The sequence below is a fragment of the Fukomys damarensis genome, unplaced genomic scaffold (genome assembly GCF_012274545.1).
Source record: "Fukomys damarensis isolate Sample0158 unplaced genomic scaffold, DMR_v1.0_HiC HiC_scaffold_7, whole genome shotgun sequence".
Taxonomy (NCBI): Eukaryota; Metazoa; Chordata; class Mammalia; order Rodentia; family Bathyergidae; genus Fukomys; species Fukomys damarensis.
This window is the reverse complement of record NW_022900919.1, coordinates 42,982,253-43,009,568: the sequence shown is the minus strand read 5'-3', so window position 1 is coordinate 43,009,568 and position 27,316 is coordinate 42,982,253. Positions and strand designations below refer to the sequence as shown.

Genomic DNA, 27,316 nt, shown 5'->3' with positions numbered 1-27,316 from the left:
CTCTTTTGAGATCTTTTTGACATGTTACCTTGTTTTAAAAAATAAAATCATATTATTATTATTTCTAATGTAACTCTGCTGTCAGAGAATATATACTTTGTATGATTTGAGCCCCTTTGAATTTATTGGGATTTATTTTATGGCCCAGAATAAGGCATACCTTGAAAATATTTTGTGTGTACCTGAGAAGAATATGTGTGTTCAGTCAAGTGTCCTATAAATATTGAACAAGTCGAGTTAGTTGATAGAGTTGTCCAAGTCTAGTGTATTCTGGCTGATTTTCTGCCTATTTATTGTATATGGGGAGAAAAATATGAAAATTACTCTTATTGTGTATTTTTGTCTATTGAGTTCCATCAGTTTTGATTCATATAAACTGAAATTTTGTTACTATAGGTGCATAGATTTTCATCTTATCCTGTCATTTTGTGTGACTTTTGCATTATAAAATTCATTAATTCAGGTGGGTGTGGTGGCACATACCTGTGATCCCAGCACTCAGGAGACTGAGGCAGGAGGATTGCTGCAAGTTTGAGGCCAGCCTGGCCTACATAGTGAGTCCAAGTCTGGCCTGAACTACATAGCAAGACCTTGTCTCAAAAAATAAAGAGAAACAAAAACAACAAAAAGAATCCATGAACTCTACTTTGATATGTATAGTATCTATTCTCTTACTTTTATTGTATTTATGCCTTTATATTTAAACTACATTTTGTTTTTCATCTTTTTTCTTATTTATTGTCATCATCATCTTCTTTCTTCCTTCTTCCTCTTCTTCCTCTTCTTCTTTTTCTTCTACCAGGGATCGAACTTAGACCTTGTGCTTGCCAGGCAGGCAGCAGAACCAGTGAGCTAAATCCTTGGCCCTGTTTTCTTATTAATTATTTTATTATTTATTTTAATGTGGAGTACTCAACTACATCTCCATGCTTTTTAATTTTGAGACAGGGACTTACTGAATTGCCCAGGCTGCCCTCAAACTCACCACCCTCCTGCCTCAGCTTCCTAAGTAGCTGAGATTACAGGTATGCACCACCATGCTCAAATAAGGTACATTTCTTTTCTTTTTTTTTTTTTTCAGCTTTAATTGAGTTTATTGGTACATTTTAGGGATACAGTACAGTTACATTCATTGTTGGTATCTTGTAAGGTACATTTCTTATAAATAGCATTTTTTAAAAAATCTAATATGATAATATCTGCCTCTTAATAGGGACATTTACATTACTTCCACTTAATATAGATACTGATAGGTTTGAGTCTATCATAATTTTGTTTCATTTTGTTTTGCTTTGTGTAGACAGAGTCTTACTGTGTAGCTCAGGCAGGCCTTGAACTCATAATCCTGCTTCAGCCTCTGAAATGCTAGGGCTAAAGACATGAATCGGGTTGGGGATTAACTCAGTGGTTTTTGCTGCCTGCCTTGCAAGTACAAGAGCCCGAGTTTGATCCCTGGTACCAAAAAAAAAAAAAAAAAAAAAAAACGGCCTGGCTCACTGAAAAGTACTTCCCATTTGTTCTGTTTCTTCTTTGTTCTCATTTTATTCTTTTCTGTCTCTAATTTTTTTGCTTCTTTTAGATTGTTCCATTTTTTATTATTTCATCTTATTTTCTATTATAGCTTATTAATAAAACTCCATATTTTGCTATTTCAATTATTTCTTTAGAGCTTATAGTACATATTTTAAACTTATTGCCACCTACCTCCAGTTGTACCACATTTTGTTTACTGTTATTGTCATGAATTTTATTTTTATGTGTTGTAAAATCCAATGCTGTGAATATTTTAATAAATTTTAAAGATATTTAAATCCTTTGAAAAATACATATGTCTCCATTTAGTTTAATTTAGTGCTTTTTTTTGTTCCTTTCTGCTACTATACATTTCCATCTGCTATTATTTTTTTTTTAATCCCTGAAGGACATCCTTTAATAATTCATACATTGCTTTTGAAAGATATCTTTGCTGGGTATAAAATGCTAGATTAACAATTGTTTAGTCTTGTTCTTAAGACTATTTCTCCATTGTCTTCTCTCATGAATATTTTTTTCTCTTTTTCATGTGTGTGTGTGTTGGGGGTGTGCACCCATGCACATGTGCACACAGGGGGAAAAACAGCCTTTCACATCCTGAACACATGCTTTTTTTCTGAACTATATCCATAGTCCCCTTTCTGGAAATCTGATATCATCCTTGTCTTTGTTCCTCTGTGCATGACCTGTCTTTTATTTTTGGCTGCATTTAGGGTTTTCTGTTTATTTTTCATTTTGAGCAACTTATTTATGATATATATTGATGGAATTTTCTTCATGTTTCTTGTGCTTTGATTGCAGTGATTTTTTGATTCTGTACATTAAAAGTTTTCATGGCATTTGTAAAAATTTTGCCATTATTTCTTCAAATATTTTTTCTCTCGTTCCCTTTTTTGAGGACTCCAGTTACTTATATACTAGATTGTTGAAGTTTTGCTGCAGGTCACTGAAAATCTTTTTTATTAGTTTTTTTTTCCCTGTGTTTATTTTATATAGTTTCTATTGCTATGTCTTTGAGTTCACTAATCTTTTCTTTTGCACTATCTCATCTGTTAATCCCATTACATGTATTTTTTTTTAAATCTAAGACATTTGGTGTTTGTTTGTTTTGAAATCATGTCTCTCTGTGTAGTTCAGCCTGGCTTGAATTTACTATATAGTACAGGCTGTCCTTGAACTCATAGCAATCCTCCTGCCTTAGCCTTCCAAGTGCTGAGATTAGAGATGTGCAAAGATACTGTAGTTCTCATCTCTACAGGTTAGAGTTGTGCCTTTTTTGTATCTCCCTTGTCTCTACTTTGATTTTTGAATATACAAAATACTGTTATCATAACCTCTACAGTCCCTTATCTCTGTTAGATGATTTTAACATCTGTATCTGTTCCAGTGTCAATTGATTATTGTCTGAGTTACTTTTCTTGTTGCTGACATAAAATACCTGAGATCCAAAGTTAAAGAAGGAAAGGTTTATTGTAGCTCATAGTTTACAGAAGTTTCAGTTCATAGTTGTCTGGCTCCAAGGCAGGGTGGCCTGGCAGAGGGGCATCACAGAGGAGAAACAGTTCCTGGAAGACAGAAAGCAGCAAACAGTGAAGTAGTGAAGCAGCAGCAGCAGCAAACTACAACAGCAACCCTCTGTTCTTTATATTCTTTCCAGGCCACACAACCTTAGGCCAGGTAGCGCTCACACCCAGGGTGGCCCTTCCCATTATCACACCCAGAACTACGCCCAGCCAATCAGTGGACTGATTTAGTAATCACATATCCTTCATCCCATCATCATACATTTCATCCCAGCTTCACAGACTCTAGATCCACCCACCTATGACTGTATGAGGAATTGGGGGAAATCTAGACACAAGCCATAACAATTATTGATTATTCTCTTTATTATGGGTTTTGTTGTTGTTGATGTTTGGGGTTTTCTTTTTCCTCATCTTGGCATGCCTAGTGCCGTAGGAGGTCAGATATTGTGACTTTTGTCGAGCAGTCAATACTTTTATGTTCATGTAAATCTTGAGCTTTGTTCTGTGGTGTAGTTGAGTTACTTGGAAGCAGTTTTATCTTTTTTAGCCTTTTATAGTTTATTAGATGGATCCACCATAATACTCAATCTGGAGCTAATTATTCCTCAATACTAAAATAAGATATTTCTGAGTACTTTAGCTAGTGCCCTATGTATTGTGACATTTTTCCCAGACTAGTTAGTAGAAAGGAATGCTGTTCTTGCCCCTCTGTGAGCACCAGGACTGCTGCATGTATTCCTTTCATGTGACTCTTTGCCTGGTCTCGAGTAGTTTCCTCACACACATGCACTGATCAGTACTCTGTAACTACTTAGGAGGGTCCTTCCAGATATCTGTGATTCTCTTTGTACACAGCTCCTTCATTTCTAGTACTTTGTCTAATGAAGTCTAGCTACCTCGTTTTCCCTGGCTTCTCAGCTCCATATCCTCACCTCTAGGAGTCTGCTGAGTAGTGCCTCAGTTCGTCTCCCTGTGCTGTTACCCTGGAAATTTTCAAAGTCTCATACTAGTGCATGTTTGAAGTTCATCTTATTTGTTTCCCATGTCCCAGGGATCACTGCCCTTTGTTGTATGATATTCATTGTCTTGGAAAATGTCTCATAAATCTTGTCCGGTCTGTTTTGTTTTCAGGATGCAAATAAATGTGGTCTCTATAACTCCATCATGACTAGAAGCAGAAGCATGTTTCTTAATTTCCAAATGTGATATTTTCTAGGTATCTTTTGTTACTAATTTCTGACTTAATTGTTACAAATTTAAAGAGATTTGTTTAGATATGTGGTTTGCTCAGCATTATCTGCTCTACCTATCAAAAATTGAGAGATGAGAAATATTCTCCCACTTGAATTTTTAGCTTATCACTGTGTTCCTTTTTTTTTTTTTTTGTACCAGGGATCAAACTTGCCAGATAGTTGTGGTGCCACTGAACTATATCCCCAGCCCTATTCCATCTGTTTATTATTATATTATTTATATATACATTATTGACTGTTTTACTAAGTGTGCACTAGCGTTTTATTTTATTTTTTTGGTACCAGGGATTGAACTCGGGTCCTTGCGCTTGCAAGGCAGGCCACTGAACCGCTGAGCTAAATCCCTGGCCCTGACTAGCATTTTAAAACCTTGTAGATTCCTCCTGAATTGAACTTTTTATCAGTATTTATTTCTACTTTATCTGATATTATTTATAGACTATTTCAACTTACTTTTGGTTGTTTGTCTCAGATCCTTTTTCCAACCATTCCTTTTTTTAAAAATTTTTAAAACAATATTTGATAGCAAAATAGTAAGAAAATAACAATAGTTAATATACTATATGTCATTATCTTCAAAGTAGTTACTCAGTTCTGGGGATTTAGTTACTCAGTGGTTCTGCCACCTGCCTTGCAAGTGCAAGGTCCTGAGTTTGATCCCCAGTACCAAAAAACAAAAAAAACAAAAACCCCCAAACAAAACAAAAAAGTGAAAGTTAAAAAAAAAAGAAAGAAAAGTAGTTACTCAGGGTATAAGACGTAAACAAAAAAGATTCTTTCACCAAGAAAGAAACAGATAATAGCACAAAACTTCCTTTTCAATGAACTAAGGGAAACTAGTAGTATACTACAAATTAGAATATATATTTTAAAATATATACATATATATATATTTTGTTTGTTTGTTTTTTTGACACAGGGTCTCATTATGTAGTTGAGACTAACCTGGAACTCACTATGTAGCCCAGGCTGGTTTTGAACTCACAGCAATCCTCCTGCCTCAGCCTCCCAAGTGCTGGGATTACAGGCGTGCACCACCACACCCGGCTTATATTAAAATATTTTTGAAGCAATAGAATAGGCAATTTGAGGAATTATTTGAACTTTTCCCTACTTCCGGTGTATATGTCTTCTTTTTTGCTCTTTATATGTATTTATATATATTGAGTTTCTCATACAAGAGATATCATGCAATATTTAAGTTTTGTATCTCACTTATTTCACTTAACATGTTCTTAAATTGCGTCCATTTAATTATAAATGCCTCAAGTTTACTTTATGGCAAAAATGTTTATAAATATCAAATTTTCCTTACCCATTCATCTGTTGATGGATATATGTGCTTCTTCCAAGATCTAGCTACTATAAATTGTGCTGCTTTAAACATGAGTATGCATATAATGTGGTGTAATGTTGTAAACTCTTTGGGGAAGATACTCAGAAAGTGGACAGCTTGGGCCGGGGATTTAGCTCAGTGGTTCGGTGGCCTGTCTTGCAAGTGCAAGGACCCGAGTTCAATCGCCGGTACCAAAAAAAAAAAAAAAAAAATCCTCTCCCCCAAAAAAAGGGGACAGCTGGGTCAAATGGAATTTCTAGTCTTAGGTTTTTTAGGAATCTCCACACTGATTTCCAGTGTGGTTATAGGAGTTTACATTGCCACCAACAATGTAGAACAGTTTCTTTTTCCCTGCTCTGTCACCAACATTTATTGTTACTAGATATTTTGATGATAGCCATTCTTTCTGGGGTAAGATGGTATCTCAAGTAGTTTTAATTTACATTTGTCTAATAGCCAGTGATGTTGACCATTGTTTTCATGTATTTATGGTTCCATTTGTATTTCTTCTCAAAAAATTTTTTATTTTGGTTGCCTATTTTTTGAATGGGTCATGTTTTGTTTGTGCAGATATCTCTTTAAAACTTTGCTTTTAGTTATGTTGGATATTTGTCTAGAAATGGGATTGCTGGATCATATGAAGGTAGTCATTCTAAAAATGTGTGAAGCGATACCTGATTGTAGCTTTGATTTGAAATTCTTTAATGATGTTGGGTACATCTTCATATACTTCTTGGCATTTTTACATCATTTCCGAAGTAATGTCAATTGAAGTTCTTTATTCATTTTTAAAATCAGGTTATTTGAAATTTTTTATTGCTTGGTTGTGGGTGTTTTTTTTTTTTTTTTAAGTTCTGGACAGTAACCAGATATATGATCTGCAATATATTCTCCCACTGTTGATTTTGTCATTTTTACTGAAATCATATTCAATTCAGATTAATCTAGGAGGGAATGAAATTGTTAGAACACCATGTCTTGAAAGTGCTTTGTAAAAATGTAACTTGTGAATTGTGTAAGCTACACTAGAAAGGTACAGACAAAAGTACCTTTGCTGTTTCTAACACATGCTCTAAGACCCACTCCTTTTTTTTTTTTTTTTTTTGAGGTACCAGGGATCAAACTCAGGACCGTGCATTTGCCAGACAAGGCATGGTACCACTGAGCCACATCCCCATCCCACAACTGCCTTTTTTCATCCCTTCTCTTCATCCATGGGGGTGAAATCATAGACGGGTTCCTCAGGTGGTTTTCCCCCCATCACTCTTGTTAAATAAAACCCACCGGTAACTTCTAGACAATAAAATATGCAAAAGATCTAAGGTGGGAATTTTGCAGATGAATTCTAAAGCAGCTCCTCACCCTTCCTGGCTTGATCCTGCCTTACGTTTAGTGATGGGGGAAGGAATTGATAGAAGAGCCTTCTTTTCTCCTCTCACTTTCACCCCTGCTTATTACCTGTAGTTTAAAGTCACCACTGTGCTTGAGGTAGCAGAAAGAAGAAGTTTGGGACAGCACAAGGATTCTGTGACCATGGTGAAAAGCATGACTGCTATTCATGCCTCTGGATATGGTGAATGACTTTGACTTTCTCCCTGGGTGAGGTTTTTGTAGATTTCAGAGATCTCCACCCCTCTTAGACTTCTTAAAAGGGAACCCTCTTATTCCATAGCTTCTATAGCCAATTCTTTATCCACAGCAGGAATTCCTAACCTGAGGTCTACAAGAATCCTTGTAGGTCTGTAGATAGAATTCTGAGTGAATTTGGATCAAAAAAAAAATTTTTGTTTGTTTGTTTGTTTTTACCTAACTTCTAGTCCAGAAAACTTTTAGCTAACCTTTAACATTTCCTTCAATGAGGGGATTGGCCACAGACAACAAGAGTATTTGTATTGGATGTAATTTTTTTTGTATTGGATGTAATTTTGTCAGTTAATGTTCATCTCAATGTAGAGACGTTGTAGATATTTTGATATAGCATTATACTTGCTGCTACTTCAAAATTACTGTAGTTTGAACTGCTGCTAGATCTGTAATGAAGTAATAAAGTATCATATAACCATGTCACAGTTTAAAATATATTTGATTGTATTTCTGTGTGTTTTATATTTATGAAAACATTATTTTGAGAATCAGTCTAGGGGACCATCACACACACACACACACACACACACACACACACACACACACACACACTTAAAAATTCCTATTTTAAAGCTTTTCTTCCCCAATCTGAATTCTTTCCCCAACCCTTTGAGTATATTTTAGTGACAGTTCACAGCCAGGCATCCTCAAAGAGCCCCGATCTGGCTGAAGAAAGCAGGCATGCTCCTTCCCTAATAACCTCTGGAGGAGCACCTGTCACTCCAGCTCTTGCCCTGCTCAGCTGCTTGGAATGAGTTCACCAATTCCCCATCCTCACACTTAAACTTGACAGATACAAGTTCAGTATCGATTTTCTGCTCTCCACCTTCTGGGGGACTGTTTTCACTTCTCCAAGCAGTTCTTTTGAAGCACTCCCACTAGATGAAATGGGATAGAAGCACCCCCACCTTGTTGGCACTGAGACGGGGCACAGCAGCAGCTGGAGATTTCCATCCAATACAGTTCCTGCTTTTCTTTAAAGACACATGAGAGCTCAGGGTCACAAACTTACTTCACAGTCTGTTACCAGGTGGCAAAGGTCCTCTAGCAACTACCCTGTCATACCTAACTTTGAAGCCTCAGCTGAAACCCAGACAAAGAAAATCCATTTTCACATCCTGTTGCACAGATGTAAGCAGTGGTCGTTACTGTATATGAAATGTCTTCAGAAGGTGGGTAATGAAAGTGGAATGAGGTAGGGGAGGAGGTAAGCAAGGATTTGGGTTGAACTGGAGCTAGCCCCAGCCTGAGCCCTGCAGAAACTCCAGAGTGTTTATCCTCCCTGTGGCAAGGAGGTAGACTTTGTACCCTGTGAGACCAGGTCAGTTAAGACACAAGCCAGCCTTGTGGTGGAGGCCTCAGCCAGAGTTTCCAGTTAAGGTGGCTTCTCAGCTGCTGAGGGCGACTTGCAGCTGGTTGATGAACACAGTGGCACAGTGTATTGGTTTCTAGGGTTTACCAGTTGCCACAGATTTAGTGGCTGAAAAGAGAAATTTATTCTGTCAGTTCTGAAGTCCAGAAGATTAAAATCAAGGTGTTCATAGGTTTCACCTGAGAGCTCTGGAGAAGGCTTCGAGGCCAGGAGGCAGGGCAGGAGAACAGTGCCAGACAAAGACCCCAGACTGTACTTCCATAATCCACCCAGATGCTGCAGAAGTGCGCCCCACCAATCCCCCAGGCAGATCCCAAGGGCAATCGAGTTGACGTTAACTACTTCCTAACCACCACACACCACATGAGTTAAGATAATCTACTAAAGGGTTGGGGATTTAGTTCAAAGGTTCTTCCGCCTGCCTTGCAAGTGTGAGGTCCTGAGTTCAATCCCTGGTTCTAATTTCCTAACCACCACACACCACATGAGTTAAGATAATCTACTAAAGGGTTGGGGATTTAGTTCAATGGTTCTTCCGCCTGCCTTGCAAGTGTGAGGTCCTGAGTTCAATCCCTGGTTCTAAAAAAAAACCTACTATAACAAAGACTCCCCAAATATTGGTTTGATGTCTGTCACAAAACAGTCCAAAAGTAGTCAGTCTAGGGTGTTTTTCTTCTCTGTGAAATTACCTGGGACCAAGCTGTCTTGTCCACAGATCTAAATTTAGGAGGGTCACATCTCACTTCTGTTCATGTGATTGGCCCAAACTGAGTAATATGGCCGCAGCAGGCTGTGAGGGAGGCTGGGAAATGCAAGCTTTTAATGGGTCCGCCCAAACCCAGGTAAAACTCAAGAGTTCTATCATTAAAAGAAAAGAAGGCAGTTGAGTAATAGGGACAGTGAGCATTCTCTGCCAGTCTACTTGGCTATTCTTATTATCCTGGTTCCTAGAATAAACCAGTACAGTATTCATTCTTTTTAAGCTTACACAGAGATGGTTTTCAGGATATTGCAAAGTTGAACAACTGTCAGTACCAACTTTAGAATATTTTCCTCATACCCAATAGCAATCACTCCTTATTCCCCCTCTGCCCTCAGTCCTTCAGAAGCTAAGCTAATTTCTGTTTCTGTGGATTTTCTAATCCTGGGAATTTCATATAAATGGACTTGTACAGCATTAGGTCTTTTGTGATTGATTTCCTTTACTTAACATAATATTTTCAAGTTTTGTTTTGTTTTGTTTTTGGTACAGGGATTGAATTCAGGACCAAGTGCTTGCCAAGCAGGTGTTGTGACACTGAGCTGCATCCACAGCCCAAGATTCCTATTATAGTACTGTACATGTGATTGTATGTTTTGTTGCCAAATACTTTTCCATTGTAAAGATATACTACTTTTTATTTATCCATTTATCAGTTAATAGATATCTGGGTTGTTTCTATTTCTTGGCTATTGTAAATAGTGTTGCTCTGAACTTTCATATATATAAACAGAATTATATTTACATTAAATATAAATGGATGAAATGTTCCAACTAAAAGGCAGAAGTTGACAAAATAGATTTTTAAAAATACAGCATGGTCCACTTATATGCTGTCTATGTGAGACACACTTTAGATTCAAAGGTAAAAAGTTGTTGAAAATAAAATGTTGAGAAAAGATGTATCATGTAAACCCTAATCAAAAAAGATCTGGGTGCCTATACTAATACACAAAATAGACTTCTAGACAAAAAATGTGATGAGAGATGGAGATTTTATAATAATATCAATATATCAGAAATAATAGTTATTTCTAACTTTAAAATACATGAAGCAAGAAGATATACTAATGTTTATGTTTACCTATTTTAGTTACTTTTTTTTTTTTTAAACAGGGTCTCACTATGTAGTTCAGACACCCTGGAACTCACTATGTAGCCCAGGCTGGTCTTGAACTCACAGCAATCCTCCTGCCTCAGCCTACTGAGTGCTGGGATTACAGGGGTGCACCTCCACGCCCAGCTTTTAGTTACTTTATTTCTTTGTGTGAATTCAAAATACTGTCTTGTATCTTTTCATTTCAGGCTGAAGGATTCCTTTTAGTATTTCTTATGGGACAGATCTGTCAATGATGAATCCTCAATTTTTGTTTACCTGAAAATGTCTCAATTTTTCTTTTATATTTCAGTGGATAGTTTTGCTAGATATGGAATTTTTTATTGACAGTAGTTTCTTTTCAGCACCTTCTAACATCTTGCTGCTTTTTGATCTTCATCATTTCCTATGAAAAATCAGAAGTTAATCTTATTGAGAATTCCTTATGCATAAGTTTTCTCTCTTGTTGCTTCCCATACTTTCTTTTTATTCTTATCTTTTGATAGTTTGAGTATAATGTATGTATCTCCTTACTTAGATACTTGAAGCTTATCGTGCTTATGTGCTCAATAAAGTTTGTCATTGGCTTTGAAGAAGTTTTAGCCTTTATTTCTTAAAACATTCTTTTTGCTCCTTTGTCTTTCTTCTCTTTCATTATGCTTGATGATGTCCCATAGGTCTCTTAGGCCCAGTTCATTTTTCTTCATCCCTTTTTTTTCTGTTTTGGTTTTGGTGTTGGTTTTGGTTTTGGTAATGGGGACCAAACTCAGGACTTTGTGCTTGCCAGGCAGGCACAGCACCACTGAGCTACATCCCTGCCCTTTTCTGTTTTTGAATGAAATAATCTCAAATAGCCTATATTCTAGTTCACTAGTTTTTTGTTGTTGTTGGGTTTATTTTTTGTTTTTTGCTTTTTTTGGGGGGGTATGGGGCATCAAACTCTGGACCTTGTGTTTGCAAGGTAGGTGGAGGCATCACTGAGCTAAATCCCCAGCCCACTAGTTATTTTGCTTCTGCCACCAAAGATATGCTGTTGTACTCATCAAGGAATTTTTTCATTTTAGTTATTATCTTTTTCAATTCCAGAATTTCAATTCATTTTTTTAAAATAATTTGAATATCTTTGTCAGTATTTTCTTTTTGGTGAGACATCTTTCTCATACTTTTCTTCAATTCTTAGCCATTGTTTTCTTTAGTTCTATGAACATACTTATGGAATTTAATTCTTTGTCTCTAAAGTCTAGCATCTTTACTTCCTCAGGTTCAATTTCTATTGATTGCTGTATTTCTCATATATGAGCTTTAATTTCCTATTACTTTACATGCATCATAATTATTTGTTTAAAAACTGGACATTTTAATAATGGAGCACCTCTGGAAATCAGATACAGCAGTGTTTGTGTTACTATTACTGTTTGTTTCTTTAATGACTTTCCTGGACTAATTCTATAAAGTTTCTTATATTCCATCCTGTATGGTTATTAACGTTTCTGCTATCAGCTTCTGCTCATGACTGAAGAGGCATTTCCTTAAATACCTTGAATCAGTAAGCCTTCAGTGCTTCGCTTCAAAGTTCTGTGCATTGGGACACGCCCCAGTGCTCCAGCAACTTACAGCTCTGCCTTGAACTTCACTTCCTGCTTGAGCAGAAAGTCAGAGTTGAGTGTAGCCTTTTCCAGTGCTTTCCTGGGCACGTGCCCTTCCCCCTGCATGTATATGGCCTTCTAGATCTCCATAAATATGTCTGCATTTCCCTCATTTATTTCTTTAAAAATTTTTGGTCAGATTCATTTGCCCCAACTAGTATTCCTGCCTAAAGCAGTTGTAGTGTTAAACAACCACCACTGGTTGTTTTTAGCCCAAGGATGGTGCTTTTCCCATTGAACAAGCTGAGTCAGGTTAAAAACAAGAGCTGTGGATAGAGATGTCAGGGTGCCTGTGGGCAGCTCAAATAGGGACAGTTCACTAGGAATACAGCTTGTTGAAAGCTCCAAACCCACTCTGCTCCTTTCAGTGGTTTCTGGCTGCTAGTTTTTACAACTACCGTGGTTACATGGTGGATGGTTTCCATCAGGGCTGGGAAGAGAGGATGAAAATAAAATGAGTTGAACACCATCAAACTTTCTGATCTACTAAGATTCAGTCATTTTTCTTTAATAAATGCTCATTGGGTTATTACATTTATAAATTTTCAGAGTTCTGAAAAGTTGATTTGGGCCATTTTTGCTAGAGTTCTTGTTGCCTTATGAAAGGATGGAACTTCAGAGGTCTTGACTCTGCAATTCTAAAAGTCCTAGTTCTGCTATTGACACTTTTAACTTGAGTACTGGATTTTACGTTGTTTCCTGTGATCGGGGACTTTAGTGCAACATTCATCCTGTCACAGTAATTTTCAATCCTTTAATTCCATCACAGATCAGTTAGAATTAGTGTGGGGCAGACACTATGATAAATGCTCAGGAAAAAATGAAAGATTAAATGAATATTCCTGCTCTCTGAAAGCTTACAGAAATGTTGAGATAAAACATAATTATGTAAATGTTTCATAATTATAAAAAAGGTCAGTGAACTTGAAGATAGGTCAGTTGAGATTGCACATATTACAAAATGACCAGTATGATGGCCAATAGTTATTGAGCACTTAAAATGTAGCTACTGTGACGGAGAAACTTGAGTTTCTAATTGTATTTGATTATAATTAAGTTAGATTTAAATAACCACTACCTTATTGGACATCGTAGCTCTAAGACTAAATACTTCCCAGGATGACCCTCCCACCATGGGAGGCCCATAGCTTTCCTTCTCTGACACTCAGGGGCCGGAACTGTGGGCTGTAGGCACTCCTGGCATGTGGTTGTACCTGCTGCACAGTGAGTGTTGCTAGTGACACTGTTGAAACAGGTCAGATGGAGCCATCTGGCAGGGGTCAGCTCTCATCTTCACCATTAGGGACAAACTCTGATCCCAATCCACAGATCAAACATAGCCTGACAATGCAGTTTGATGAGGAGGGGGTATGGTAGCTGCAAAAGAATCAGCCACCTTCCCAATACCATAGTCACAAAACAAAAGCACAGTAGTGTCCCCCTTCTGCCCCTTCCAGCAGAGACTATTCCCACACTTGTGCTGCGAGCATAGGCTTCTGTCCAGGTCCCATGCTGGCAATTAACCTGAGGTCAGCACCTTCCTCCTGAGTCAGTGCTGATTCGGGACAAAGGTTTTCCCTCCTGCCATCTGAATGTCCCACACTTCCTTCCCCTGCCAACCCCCCCTTCCAGAGCTCAGAGTGTTTGAGTAAGGGAGAAGCAACAGGGGTTTGAGAGAGATTCCCCCATTTGCTTGGGGGTCAGATGGCGAAGATGCCAATCCTAAGGACAAGAGACCCCTATTAATGGAAGGACTTGTGAGAAGACTGCTGGGCAGCTGAAGCCGTGCTCACCACATGGCCCCCATGCTAAGCCAGGACTGGAGCTGCAGGCTTTGCCTCCAAAAGAAATTGGAGGTGCAAAGGGAAGACAGGCATGGTGAACATAATGGGTGGTGTAGGGAGTGACTTAGAGAATGATCTGTCCAAAATTTGAGTGCCAAATTTTCTCTCAAAGTAAAGAGTTTCTGGTTGGGAGCTCAAGCCAAGCTGGGATGTCTGACCATGTGACTTGCAGCAAAGTCTGTCTTCACTCAGCTTCTGTCCTTTACAAATGTCTTTTACAAATGAAGCTAACTAGTAACTCATGTGTTAGGGATGTTGGGAAGGGTAGCAATGGAATAATGTACAGGAGAGATGTGCAAAGTTAAATAAGATGTACTTGTGTGGGGTCCATGCCCAGGGCAGTATCTACCACCGTATTTTTTCTTACCTTCCTCCCACTCTCCTGCCACTGGTGATCACTTTGAAGGGTCTAGACAGTAGCAAGAAGCTTCAGTTATAGTCAAGAGATGAGAGAAGAGTTTGAGCCCTGGCCAGGGGCCCTAGGATGTCCCAGAGGGGAACAGATCTTTCTTTGAATAGGAAAGGGCTACACTTAACCTTCTGGCTGATCTCTCTTCCCTTGGTCACTTAGGACATGGCAGAAGATGCCAGATCTTGCCAAACATCCTGTCTACCTCTCCCATAATTTATAATTAGAAGGTGACAAGGTCTCTGGCCTCAGAGCCCAGCTTACCACCTTTCAAGGCCAGAGGAGCTCACAATTTCTTCCCCTCTGTTTTGTGTTCTAGTGCTGCCCACAAGCTCACCTTTTCCCTTTAGCTTCATCTGCCTGTCCATCCTGTAACCCCATAGTCCTACATTTTTTGCTCTATATTCTTCTTACCTTCTCCCTGTGGAGTCCAATATCTTATATTCACAGTAGACTCCTCAGGCTTGGGGAACCTTCAGGGGGTGTGTGTATATGTCTCTGTTCATACCATACCAGCACAAAGAGTTCAGGTGGTCCACTGTCACCCATTCCACATGGGGTGCCTGGAGGCCTCCCCTTAGCAGCCTCTCCACCTTTCCTTTCCTCTCCTCAGGCTCCCTTTGGGGAAAGTGGAGTCACCACCACTCTTCATGGGTAGCTGGGGGCCCCTGAGCAGTCTCTCCACCCCCTCTCGCCCTTTCTCCTCAGACCCCATGCCCAGCCCTGAGTTTTGGAGAGCCTGGTAAGTGCCCTATCAACATGTTAATCAAATTACTTAGGAGCTAAAATTGACGCTGTTCATTAATTATACAAGATTATGCTAATTGTGCATGCAAATGCATGCAGGGGAACAGAAGGTGTTCAGGCGCATGGTGGGCCATTAGCATAGAGGATGGGGTGCGGGTGCATTGGCATGCTAATATATGCGCCCTGGCTATTTATAGTCCCCCAGCCCATCTGCACTGCAGCCACCTCTACCCTGGCTGAAGATCTTGGGGAGGCCAGGTCCGGGCCTGGCAGGTGGCTATGGCCCTGGGGACACTGTGTCTTGTCTGCTACCTGAGACCGAGACCAGGATCCAACCTGGACCATTCCACGGGAGCCTGAACTATTCAGCCATCTCCTCTCCCTTATCTAGCCAAGGCCTGCTGGTGCTTGTTTCTCCCTGAAAGTATAGTGACTCTTCCAAGTGACACAGTCAGTAATGTGCACCCTACAGACTTTGCATCATCCACAGGCTCCAAATCCCACACAATCTGGAGCCAACCCTCAAGACCTGGCCTACTGTTGCCCTCCAAAATCCTGTCAGGCACCAGTGGACAAATGTGCCATTCATGCCACTGCTCCTTAGAAGAACTGTTGTTCCCTTTGCCTCCTATTCCCCTAAGATCCAATGCCCAAGATCCAATGCAAGCCGCAGGAGCCCTTGTCCTCTCCCAGGCAAAACAAGTGACTGCCACAGATGACACTTGGCATATTATCTTGCTACTCCCACCACTGTGTCTTTCTGACCACATTTTGAGTCTCTTTCCTATTGTATTAAATTCTTTGGCTTTGCCTTCCTTCCCCCAACCTATGGCCCATTCCAGCCAGGAAGATCATGTTCACTTCTAGATCTCTGGTGCCTTTTTAAGTGAATATATGGGAAGAATGAGGGAATGAATGGTCCATCATCTACATCCTTCAGCAGAAAAAACACTGGAGAGCAATTCTTCCCCAGAAGTGGTTCTTTTTCTTCTGAGGCTCAAAGGCGAGTTCTTTAAGATAAAAATTAGCAGAAGGCCCTTTCCCCATTTCCCTGTGTCAGGCTACAGCATCAGCTTTGGACATGGTTACAAGTGCAATTTTGTTTCTACCCTTATTCTCCCAATCTGCTTCCCAGGGCTTTACAGGATACACCTATCCCCAATTTGTATATCTGTTCATTGCATTCCCTCCTTCTAGATATACTATTCAATATGGCAGGCACAGCCACATGTGACTATTTAAATATATATAATGAAAATGAAATAAGATTTAAAATTTAGTTACTTGGTCACACTAGCCACAATTTAAGTGCTTAACAGTTGCATGTGGCTGTTGGACAGCAATTGAAAGCCAGTCCTTCCTTGCTCTTGACAGTTCCATAGGTGAAAACCCACTTGGGATCTCAGGTCAGCTCTTTCAGTTACTAATAGCTTTTTCTTTGGAAGCAGGAACATAATATCAGCCCTAAGTGTCTCATAGGGAAGCAGGGAGAAAAAGTCACTGAAAAGCCTTTGCTGTGTGACCTGGTTTCTTAGGATGGGATTCCTAGAAGCAGAGCCTGGGATGGGGATTCTTGTGAAAGTGGTTATTTAAGGAGAGCTCTTGGGAAAGAAGGAGTGAGGGAAGCTGGATAGGGCAAGAGAGGAAGCTCAGTAAGGAGGTCTAGTTTGCTAGTTCCCTGGGTGGTCCAGAGTATGAATGACCCCAAGAACTGGTTCTTTGTGACATCATTCTGCCACTGGCTGTTGGCTGCTGGCAAGAAGGACGTGCTCCTGGATAAGGGTAATTCTTGGGTAGTAGGGCAACTGTAAACCCCTTACCAACCAACACTCGAAGCAGCTGGGGGATACCGGAATGAGGAAGGCACTGACCCACTATATAATCCCTGGATATTGCCTTCCAACAAATAGCTCCATCCCACTCTGCTCTCCTCCCACTGTGAAACCTGTTTAGTAGTGGACACATATCAGTCACCTCCACATTTTTGTCATCATTTTGAATCTTCTTTTGCATAAAGCACTGTAGTTGGAAGCTTTTCTGTCACCCCTGAGAAGCTGTGTGTAAGTCTAGTGATTGCACTGGCGTCATACTTAACCCAGAATTTGTTTCTTTGGTAGGGAACATTCCATTGACAAGGAAGGCTCATTTTCATTTCATCTTGAGCTAATTTCACTGAAAGGAATAAAAAGCATTTATAAAGATGATTAGGAAGGCTAGACTAAGTTCAGGATGTAGTAAGGTAGGTATGCAGGTGAGTAACTCTTACCTTTCATTTAAATCATAAGCATGAAGGCCAGGGATTTAGCTCAGTAGTTCCACTGCCTGCCTCGCAAGCACAGGGACCTGAGTTTGATCCCGGTACCAAACAAAACAAATCATAAGTGTGATATGTCATGATGCATAATTACCACCCTCTAAATGCTTTATTAATAGCTGGATGACCACTGTTCACAGCTCTTCTTCTGGTTTTTGTTGTTGTTGTTGTTTTGTTTTGTTTTGGTGGTGGTGCTAGAGATTGAATCCAGGGCCTTCACGCTGAACTAGATCCCCCTTTTTCTTTTTCTTTTTTTCTAATTTAAGGCAAGATCTCACTAAGTTGCCCAGGCTGAGCTCAAACTTTCAATCCACTTGCCTCAGCCTCCCAGAGTGCTGGAATTACAGGCATGAGACGCCATGTGTGGCTTTATTACATTTTTTAGTGTGGAGAACACTGAACATATAGGCAGAATAGAATAACGAACTCCATATGCCTTCAGTGAGCTTTAATAACTGTCAACTCTTGGCCTGTGTCATTCTTCTGTTCTTTTATTCTGAAAATCTCCATCTGAGTACAGCAGTCCCAACATCCAAAGCCTTAAAAATACAAGTAAATTTATAACTTCAAGGAATTCCTCATAAAATAGTTCTAGTGATCCCCACATAGGATGCCTCTAAGGGATGCTTTTGAAATAGGACATTCTGGATAGTCCACAGTATCAGCCTGGTGTCTGGGCAGGGCTAGACTCCGAAAGCACCACTTCTCTGTGACCCTTGTCAACATTGCAAGTTCATAAAGACCTGAGTTCACGCCCCAACTTTGGCTTTTACCATACTGGGTAAATTATTTTTGCTTAACTTTGTTTCTTCATCTGTAAAATGGGAGCAATTGCAGACCTACATCACCTCGGGGTTTGGAGAGGGTCAAACAAAATAATGCCAAGTGAAGAGATCAGCAGAATTCCAGGTACTGGCTGTGTGTTTGATGCTCAGACCTGATTCACTTTGGGATTTTTTTTTTTACGTACCCTGAAGCATTTATTTATAATTTAGGTTTGTATTTATGATATATCTTCCAGTAGTTCTGGTGGCAGCTCCTAGGACTTGTCCTTTCTGTTGCCATCTTTTCTGTAAGGGTGAAGGGATGAAGATACTGTTACCCCAAAGATCCTCATAGGTGCCACTGGACACAGTCCTATAATGCTTATCCCTTGGGGACCCTTAGTCAGCCAGGGTTGCCTTGCTTCCCCCAGCCTGTGGCCCATCCCAGCCAGGAAAAGGGGCCTCTCTAGGCTCCATTCCAGCCCCATTGGGCCAGGGTGGGAATGACTGCTCAGAGGATGCCCCAGGCTCACCAGGCTTCGGGGGTGAAGAGTACTTCCTTGGTGATAAGCAGAGATTCACAGCTTTTCTCAACAAAATGTGCATACTTACCTGCTATGTGTCCCTGAACCAGAGCCCAGAACCTTGCCCTCACTTCTCCCAACCTGATACAGGTTTTCTTCCATCAAGGGGAGTACAGTCCCTCAGGTTCCATGTGCATATCTGCTTTTGTCTCTCTCCAGCTCCCCTTCCCACCAGCTCCCCTGTCCTCCACATCTGACCTCTGCATAGACACAGATTACAGGGCCTGCTACCCTTTCTTCCTTGAACCTTACTTCATATCACCCTTCACCAGCTGCTCAGGTGGAATAAAGTGTCAACTCCTGGGTGAACCTATGGAGAACTCTCCCAAGCTGCCTCATGTCAGCCCTCCCGGGCCCACGGGGTGTCTGGTCCCAGGGGTGGGGAAAGAGGACGGAGCAGGCCCTGACCCATCAAGCCTGAAGGCAAGCATTCTAGGAACAGGGTGCTGTAGGACAGCAGAGAAATTTCCTGGATCTCCTAGGCATGATGGGACATTCTCAAACTACAGGACCAATGTTGGAAGGCAGGGGCTTTTGGAAGCCAGTTACTTTTGCCAAGACACAAATGTGGAAAGTATGACACTCATAAATTGTTACTGAACATGTGTTGTAGTTTTCTGTAACTTATTGATAAAGAAACCAGTGGTGTGACAAAGCTGGTTCAGAAAGACTAAGAAATTTACACAACCTGAAGAGAAGTAGAGGGGAGGGAAAGAGAAGAGGAGACACAGGAGAGTACATTAAAAATGCTGGACCAAGACCACTAAGTTAGAGCCAGGTGTGGTGGTTCATGACTGTAATCCTAGCACTCAGGAGGCTGAGGCAGGAGTATCATGAGTCTAAGGCCAATCTAGGCTACATAGTGAGACTCTGTCCAAAAAAAGAAAAAAAAGACTGCCGAGTTACATATGAAGCAAGATAGTGTCCACAGGACCATGATAGTCTTTAGGGGTAGTTTCTCCACTGAACAAAAATTATTTATTTCTTCTAACAAATATCGTTTGCATCTTATCAGTTTTCTGCACATTAGCCTCTAGAGCAGTGATTGCGAACCTTTTAGAGACAAGTACCCAGACTGCAGCCTAAAACCGACTTATCACAAAGGGCCAAACACTGCAATTAAACCTAAATACTGAGTTTTTAGTTTAGAAAAAGACAACTCATACATTAACATCTTTTGTCTTAAAAGAAAAACAACACACATGCCATAGGTTTGCCACCATTGCTCTAGAGAGTCAGATACTCTTGTAGGTAGTTGTGTTAGCATAACACTCTACAACAGTATTGTCTAATATAAATATAATACAAGCTACACATGGAAGATTAAATTTTCTAATTGTAATATTTTAAAATATAAGAAGAAATAGTAAGATTGGTTGTGATAATAGACTGTTTAACCCAATCTATCTAAAATATTGTTTCAATGTGTAATCAGTACCAAAAAAAATTACTTATGAATTGTCTTATATACTTTGGTCTAACTAAGTCTTTGAAAATCCGATGTGCATTTCATACTTACAGCACATCTCAGATTGGGATAGCCACATTTCAAGGGTTCGGTGCGATGTGGGGCTAGTGGCCAAGGACTGGAAAACCCAGCTCTGGAGCAGAGCTCTCGGGTTTAAGGCCACACGAGAATCACCTGGAGGAATCATGAGAACACAGATGTGTGGGCCACACCTCAGCAGTCTGAATTCAGCAGGTCTAAGGTGGGCTTGAGCATCTGCATTTCTAGCAAGTTCCAGGATTATGCTGCTGCCGCCCTTGGCCCCATACTTTGAAAACCACTCCTGAAGATAACTTTGAAAAGATGAACAGTGGTCTTTCTGCCTGGTTTCCAAGTTGTGGGTAATTTTCTTTGCACTTTTCTATCTGGCAAGTGGCAGTAGCAACAGGCTGTCTGGAGAGTGTTTGCGTTGGCTCAGCCTCTGATAGGAGCAGCCTTGTGGACCCCAGCTGGTGGTGGGTGTGAGTGCAGCAGCTTCATTGAAACCCTGGCTCTGTGCTAGCTATGCTGGGGCCCCAGAGGCCGAGGAAAGGGATTGACTCTCAACACCTCTTGGTGGGCCCAGACCTTGTACTGGCTACTTCTTACTCATCTCTCTGCGCATCATGCCAAGCAGGCTCCAAAACTACAGTGCCCACAGGGATAAGTTCCTTGCAGAGTCCCAGCACTCTCGGAGAGGGGTGGTTTCCGAAGCCTAGAATGGCCAGCAAAGGCTGGTCAGACAAGATGTGGGAACTGGTTTAGGCCAGAGGACAAACAGAACCTGAACTGGAAAAAACATGGGTGACCTGCTAAGCATGGGCTGTGGAAGGGCCAAGGAAGGGTCTGGACCCAAGAGGAGACTGAAGCCTTGAGGGGCTGGGAAGAAAGTATACCTGAGAGGCCGGGATGGAAGGCAGACAGCCATCAGTTCATTCTTTCCTGGTCATGGGTGCAGAAGGACTCACACTAGGTCATATAGAGAGCCAGTCCCAGTCCCATCACAAGGGTCATTCATCTTAATTCTGTAGTAGTGAGGTTGGATACAGTGGGCAGGTGTGAATAAAAAGAAAGGCATGCCATCCTTCAGGGCAACCTGTGCTCACAGCAGTTCTAGCGGCATGCAAAGGTTAGCAGCATTAATCCCCTCAGGACAGGATTGTGTTCCACCCCAGTGTGGATCAAGCATGTTGAATACTAAATTTAAATGAATTGGCCTGCATTGTGTGTGTACTTAGTCATATAGTGCACTCTCTGTCATATATGAGTGTGTGTTAGTCACTTTCATGTCACTGGAACACAATACCCAATACCCACAATTTAAGGGGCGAGAGATGTGTTTTGGCTTATGTATCAGCCCAAAGAAGAAACTGGTCGGCAGAGGGACATAGCAGAGGAAAAAGCCACTTACCTTATGGCAGTCAGGAAGCAGAGAGCAAAAAGACAGCTGGAGGGTGAGCTATGCCTTTCAGGTCATGCCTCCAGTAGTCCCTCTCTTCAGACCATGCCCTGCCTCCTAAGTAAAAAGCAAGTCAGCGGTAGCTCCCCATAATCCAGTCGCCTCTCAAAGGCCCCGACTATGGGCACATGAGGCTTTCAGAGGGTATCAGCATATAAACGCAAACAGTATACTATAAACGTGGTAATAGGGTATAGGAGGTGATTGTCATGGCATGTAATGTGAGAAAGATTGAATACCTTCACTGTGCAGATATACTACAAGAATCAGGGACATTGGAGTTGTCTGTACCTTGGGGTGACCTCTAGGGTTATATGTGGTGTCTATACTCTGGTGACTACTTCTATCTGCACTACAGGCTATCCTGTAGGGGTGAATGGGGTGTCGCGTGTCTGCACTGAATGTGGACTGTTTGGATCCGTATGGCGTTTCTGCACCCCAGGGTGCTCTGTAGGTGTTTACACACAGTCTACAATATGTGAAGCTATTTTCTGGGGAGTGACCATGGTGGACAGAAAGGTGTGATGTTTCTGTAGAAAGGTAAATAAAGGAGTTTCCAGGGAGTGCTCATTGCAGGGAGATCTGATGGGTGCTGAGAACTGAGGCAGAGTCCTGGGGCGCATCTTCAACAAAGTGTCTGCCACTGGCTCCCCATGATGGGCTGCCCACTGTGGACACCTCTGTTTCAGGGCAGGTGCCTACTCTTCCCAACACTGGGGGACTTCTTTTTTGGGATCTAGATTTCTTCAGGATAAATCTTCATTTGAACATGAATTTTATATTTGCAGAATTTGGAGATAACTCTGGTGAATAAATAGATGTCATGTTTGGGTATATAAATAGTACATAGGTAACTACTGTATATAGTACTTAAGAGTCTCATCTTGTCGACTGTTTACTTTGGCACATATTGGAAGGTAAAAATACCTTCCAAGTGAGTGGGAATCAAATGAGGAAGCTGACCAGAAAAAGTCACACAGTGACCCAGGAGGCTGTCCCAAATGCCAAGACCCACCACAGACTTTAGCCCAGCACTGTACAATTGTAAAGAATACCTGCCACAAAGCTCACAGAGTCCCATGAGCACTAAGGCAGACACTGATAGTATTTTGAACTTACTAAATGTACAAAGGCCAGAGTATTGTCCATCGCTACCTTACTGGTAGGTGATAGGCCAAGACCCCTCTTCCCACCCACTGCCTGGAAGGACAAGAGGACCAAGTGTTTGTACAAAAAGCAGCTTCATCATGATATATCCTACACTTTTTTCTAATTACTGTATATGAAAAGGAAGATAATCACTGCATATCAGTACCTGTAGTCACCATGTGTATATGGTAGGTACGTGCACTGTGCAATTAGGTGTTGCGGTGTGTATAATGGATACAGAATGTTGTGGGGGGGTCTGATAGGAAGGTTCTGCTGTATGGCATAGCACTACCGTGTCTGTAATGACTGTATTATATGTTATATACAATATAAAATGGTGTATGAGTGCATATACTCTGTAGGATGCAGATGTAGACTCATGTATAGTTACTATACCATATGTGTGAGATGATTATAGGCAGGGTGTGGAATATACACAGAATTTACTTGTGTGCATGCTATATTCTGTGAGTTATATAAGCATATAGAGTGTCTATAATGGATGTGTTTGTGATTAGTATACATCGCATGGGTGATGGGTCACTCCAGAGGAGAAATATAATATGTGACTGAGAATGCACTGTGTGTGATGGGCTCGTATAATGACATATACAGATGATGCGTGATAAGTTTACACTGGGTGTGAATGCATGCTACATGTGAAATATATATACATCATACGTGTGATAGGTATACAGCATGTTGGATATAATTTACGAATAATAGTGTGTATACTTACTATATATAATATATAGGCTCCTACTGGTGAATATATGTTGTGTGGGTGCAATAAGCACTTCGTGAACAAATAAGCACTGTGTGGTCTATACGAAGTCAGCGCCAGGGATAACCTGTAGTGAGCTAGGCTTTGTGATGGTTCTGTTCAGGGCACCCTGTGTATACACAGCTCATGATGGGAATATGGGGTATGTACCTGTGTGTAAGCACACAGCAGTCACTCTGATGGGGGGCACGGCAGGAAACAGTTGGTCTTCATCTGTTTCCAGACCCCCCTGACCCTTGAGCCCACCATCCGCACTGTTTCAGGTTCTTCCTCAAATTCTTCCTCAAATGCAACCAGAACTGCTTGAAGAATGCAGGGAATCCCCGAGACATGCGCCGCTTCCAGGTGGGTTTGGAGAGAGGCTCCCTCGCAACCTCAGCCGTCCCTGACAGGGAGCGGGAGGGGAGGCTGAGCCCCTGCCAGGGCACATCCCTGCCCAGCCCTGTGCCTCCAAGGCCTGGTGCCCACTGGGGGTGGGGCAGCTCCATCTCAAGTTATGCTGGCTGCCAAGGGAGGCTTCATTAGAGCCCCACTTAAGAAGATGCTAATTGTGACATTTTTACATGATTAACGACCCAGGTAATTTGCATAGTGTGAAGCCGAGAGCAGCTGCCCTTAGCACATCTCAGTCTGCACACCCCTCCCAGTGCAAGGGGTAGTGGGAGAAGGCAGCCCCAATTTCCTCCCCAGAACAGGGTGGGGATCCTGCTAATGGGTTCTCCAGCTGATGCTGCCCCCCACACTCACACCTTGCCCAAGTCTGTGTTCCTACCTTGAAGCCCTGTGGATACAGCTTGGCGTTCCTGTGTGTGCACCAGTAGTGGCAATTCTTCCCACGGAGCCAGTTTTTTCCAGGGCTTTTAATTTCCTAGCTCCTGGGATGTTAGTTCATCTGGGGGTGTCACATGATCCAGCTGGCCCCAGATCTGCCAGCTGAAGCCCCCTAACTCCCATGCATCCAGACACCTCCCTCAAGTTTCTAGTTCTCTACCACAGTCCCCTCCCCCAGCTGCCGTGGCCCTAGCCAGACCAGCCTTGGCTCTCCCCATAGGTGGTAGTGTCCACGACGGTGAGCGTGGATGGACACGTACTGGCTGTGTCCGACAACATGTTCGTGCACAACAATTCCAAGCACGGCCGCAGGGCCCGCCGCCTGGACCCTTCCGAAGGTCAGAACCCCAGCCCAACCCTGGCCAGCTCCCAGTCCCCACCTCGTCAGGGTCCCCTGACCTGGGTCCTCTCCTACCTCTCAGCTGCCACCCCCTGCATCAAGGCCATCAGCCCCGGGGAGGGCTGGACCACGGGAGGCGCCACCGTCATTGTCATCGGCGACAACTTCTTCGACGGGTTGCAGGTCGTGTTTGGAAACATGCTCGTGTGGAGCGAGGTGGGCCACCCCCGCCAGTCTCCCTCCGGGCCTCGGGACTGGGCCCTCCCCACGGGACGGGACCTGCAGGCCTCCCTTCTCCCCTCGCAGCTCATCACGCCCCATGCCATCCGGGTGCAGACGCCCCCACGACACATTCCCGGGGTGGTGGAGGTGACCCTCTCCTACAAGTCCAAGCAATTTTGCAAGGGAGCCCCAGGCCGCTTTGTCTACACAGGTGAGGAATCAGGCTGCAGAGGGGAGGGTCCATGGGGTCAGCAAGGGGAGCCCTGGACTCGCGGAACCCTAACTTGGTTCTGAACAGGTCAGAATCTGCAGTTGGCCCCGCTCCCAGGTGGCGACGCCTCACTATGCCCACTCCCGGCGCTGGACCTTCCTTCCCTGGCTTTCTGTATTTTCCTCCCTGGCCCTTGGCTCCTCAGACCTTTCTCCAACATCCTCTCTGCCTTGGGCCTTTTCACTAGGAGGTCTCTCCCCTCTCAATTTCCAGAGTTTTAGAACCTCCTGAAGGGATTGTTTACATCGAAGTTGCCTCCAAATGGGCTCATTGCTTGCCAAGTCTTTCCTGGATCTCTTGGTTCCCCAGGCAACCCTAAGCTTCACTCTCTGTGTACATGCACGCAGGTACATATAAACACCCTTGCTCAGATGCCAGGACGAGCAGTTAACGCAAGACCCATGAAGAGTAGAAGATGGAGGTAAAGATCCCGGCTGATTTAGACAGTGGTGGCCGGGATCTTTACCTCCATCCTCCCTTGCGCCAGGCCCCACTCAAGACACGGGCTTCTCCTTGTCAACTGCCCTCCACTCCCGCCCACAGAAATACCCAGGGAGAGTACCTGGCACCTACCCAACTGATGATAAGGAACCCGGGGTCTAACATGGGAAGACTGCAGGGTGGGTGGAGTTACAGCCCCTAAAGGTTTGACCCACTGCAGAATCCCTGCTAATGAGGGTGGGCTGAACTAGGCTGAGACAGTGGGATGGGGAGGTGGACACCCGGAACGAAGGTCCAATGCCAAGACCCAGCAGAGTGCTTTACGCTTTGGGGGTAACAAAAAGAAAGTGACTAAACGTGGAGGGGCTGGACAGGGAGAAAAGGGGAGATGAGAGACAAGGGGAAGGCATAGGGAGCAGGGCTGGAGGATGATGCTGTAGTCCTGAAAGCCCAGGGAGTGTGCCAGTCTCCTTCCTAGGATACATACAAACCTCTACCCATCAGAGGCTGTTCAGAGTCCCCTGGAGTTATGATAAGTGGAGATTGTTAGTTTTTTGTTTTTCTTTTTTATAAACTCCTAATATGACCAAAAGTAAACAGAAAACGCTCCAGTCCTGCCCCCTAGGAATATACAACCCCATCACCCTGCACAAGTAGGATTGTATAGCGCTTGTGTGTTGACGCCAAGTGCCTGGCACGGAGCCTGGCTCAGTAGATATTTATTGAATGAATGAACAGTAAAAACAAAAAGGAATTGAATCGTCCCTGAACCTCGCTGATCAGTGTGCCTGGGGTTTTCCACTGGGCCTGCAGCAGAGCTCCTAGACTGGTCAATTGTGTACTTTTTGCGATCTTCCTGCTGGGGGTGGGGGGCGACCTCCAAACACTGCCCCTCTCCCCAGCTCTGAATGAGCCCACCATTGACTATGGCTTCCAGAGGCTACAGAAGGTCATTCCCAGACACCCCGGGGACCCGGAGAGGCTTCCCAAGGTACTCGGAGGGGCCGGCCGGGGATGCGGATGTCCCGTGCATGCGTGGGTGAGGAGGGCCTCGCGAGGGTCCCCCTGCCACCTCCAGGGGCTGCCCTCCGTCCCGCTGTCTCCTCCCCTGCCCTCAGGAAGTGCTGCTGAAGCGGGCTGCCGACCTGGCCGAGGCCCTGTACGGAATGCCTAGCAGTAACCAGGTATGGCACCTCCTCCCGCCTGGCGCCACAGGGCCCGGGGCTGCCCCTCGCCGGTGCCCGGCTGCCCCAGCCGTACCCTGCTCTTGTCTTCACAGGAGCTGCTCCTGAAGCGCGCAGCGGACGTGGCCGAGGCTCTGTACAGCGCCCCCCGGGCACCCGCGCCCCTCGGACCCCTGGCCCCCAGCCACGCTCATCCTGCCGTCGTGGGCATCAACGCCTTCAGCAGTCCTCTTGCCATCGCAGTCGGGGACGCCACGCAGGGGCCTGAGCCGGGTGCGTCCCGCCGTTGCTCCCCTTGCTCCCCGCAGTCTAGGACCCCAG

At 43.0% G+C, this 27,316-nt stretch overlaps 1 protein-coding gene across 1 annotated transcript in view; it reads left to right on the top strand.

Moving 5' to 3' along the window:
- Ebf4 (EBF family member 4) overlaps positions 1-27,316 on the top strand; it is a 58,179-nt gene that overhangs the window by 22,421 nt on the left and 8,442 nt on the right. The window contains exons 7-13 of the mRNA XM_033761223.1: positions 23,970-24,051; positions 24,758-24,875; positions 24,960-25,093; positions 25,184-25,310; positions 26,714-26,802; positions 26,930-26,995; positions 27,091-27,314. Coding sequence (XP_033617114.1) covers positions 23,970-24,051; positions 24,758-24,875; positions 24,960-25,093; positions 25,184-25,310; positions 26,714-26,802; positions 26,930-26,995; positions 27,091-27,314 — 840 coding nt within the window. The remainder of the gene's footprint in view (positions 1-23,969; positions 24,052-24,757; positions 24,876-24,959; positions 25,094-25,183; positions 25,311-26,713; positions 26,803-26,929; positions 26,996-27,090; positions 27,315-27,316) is intronic.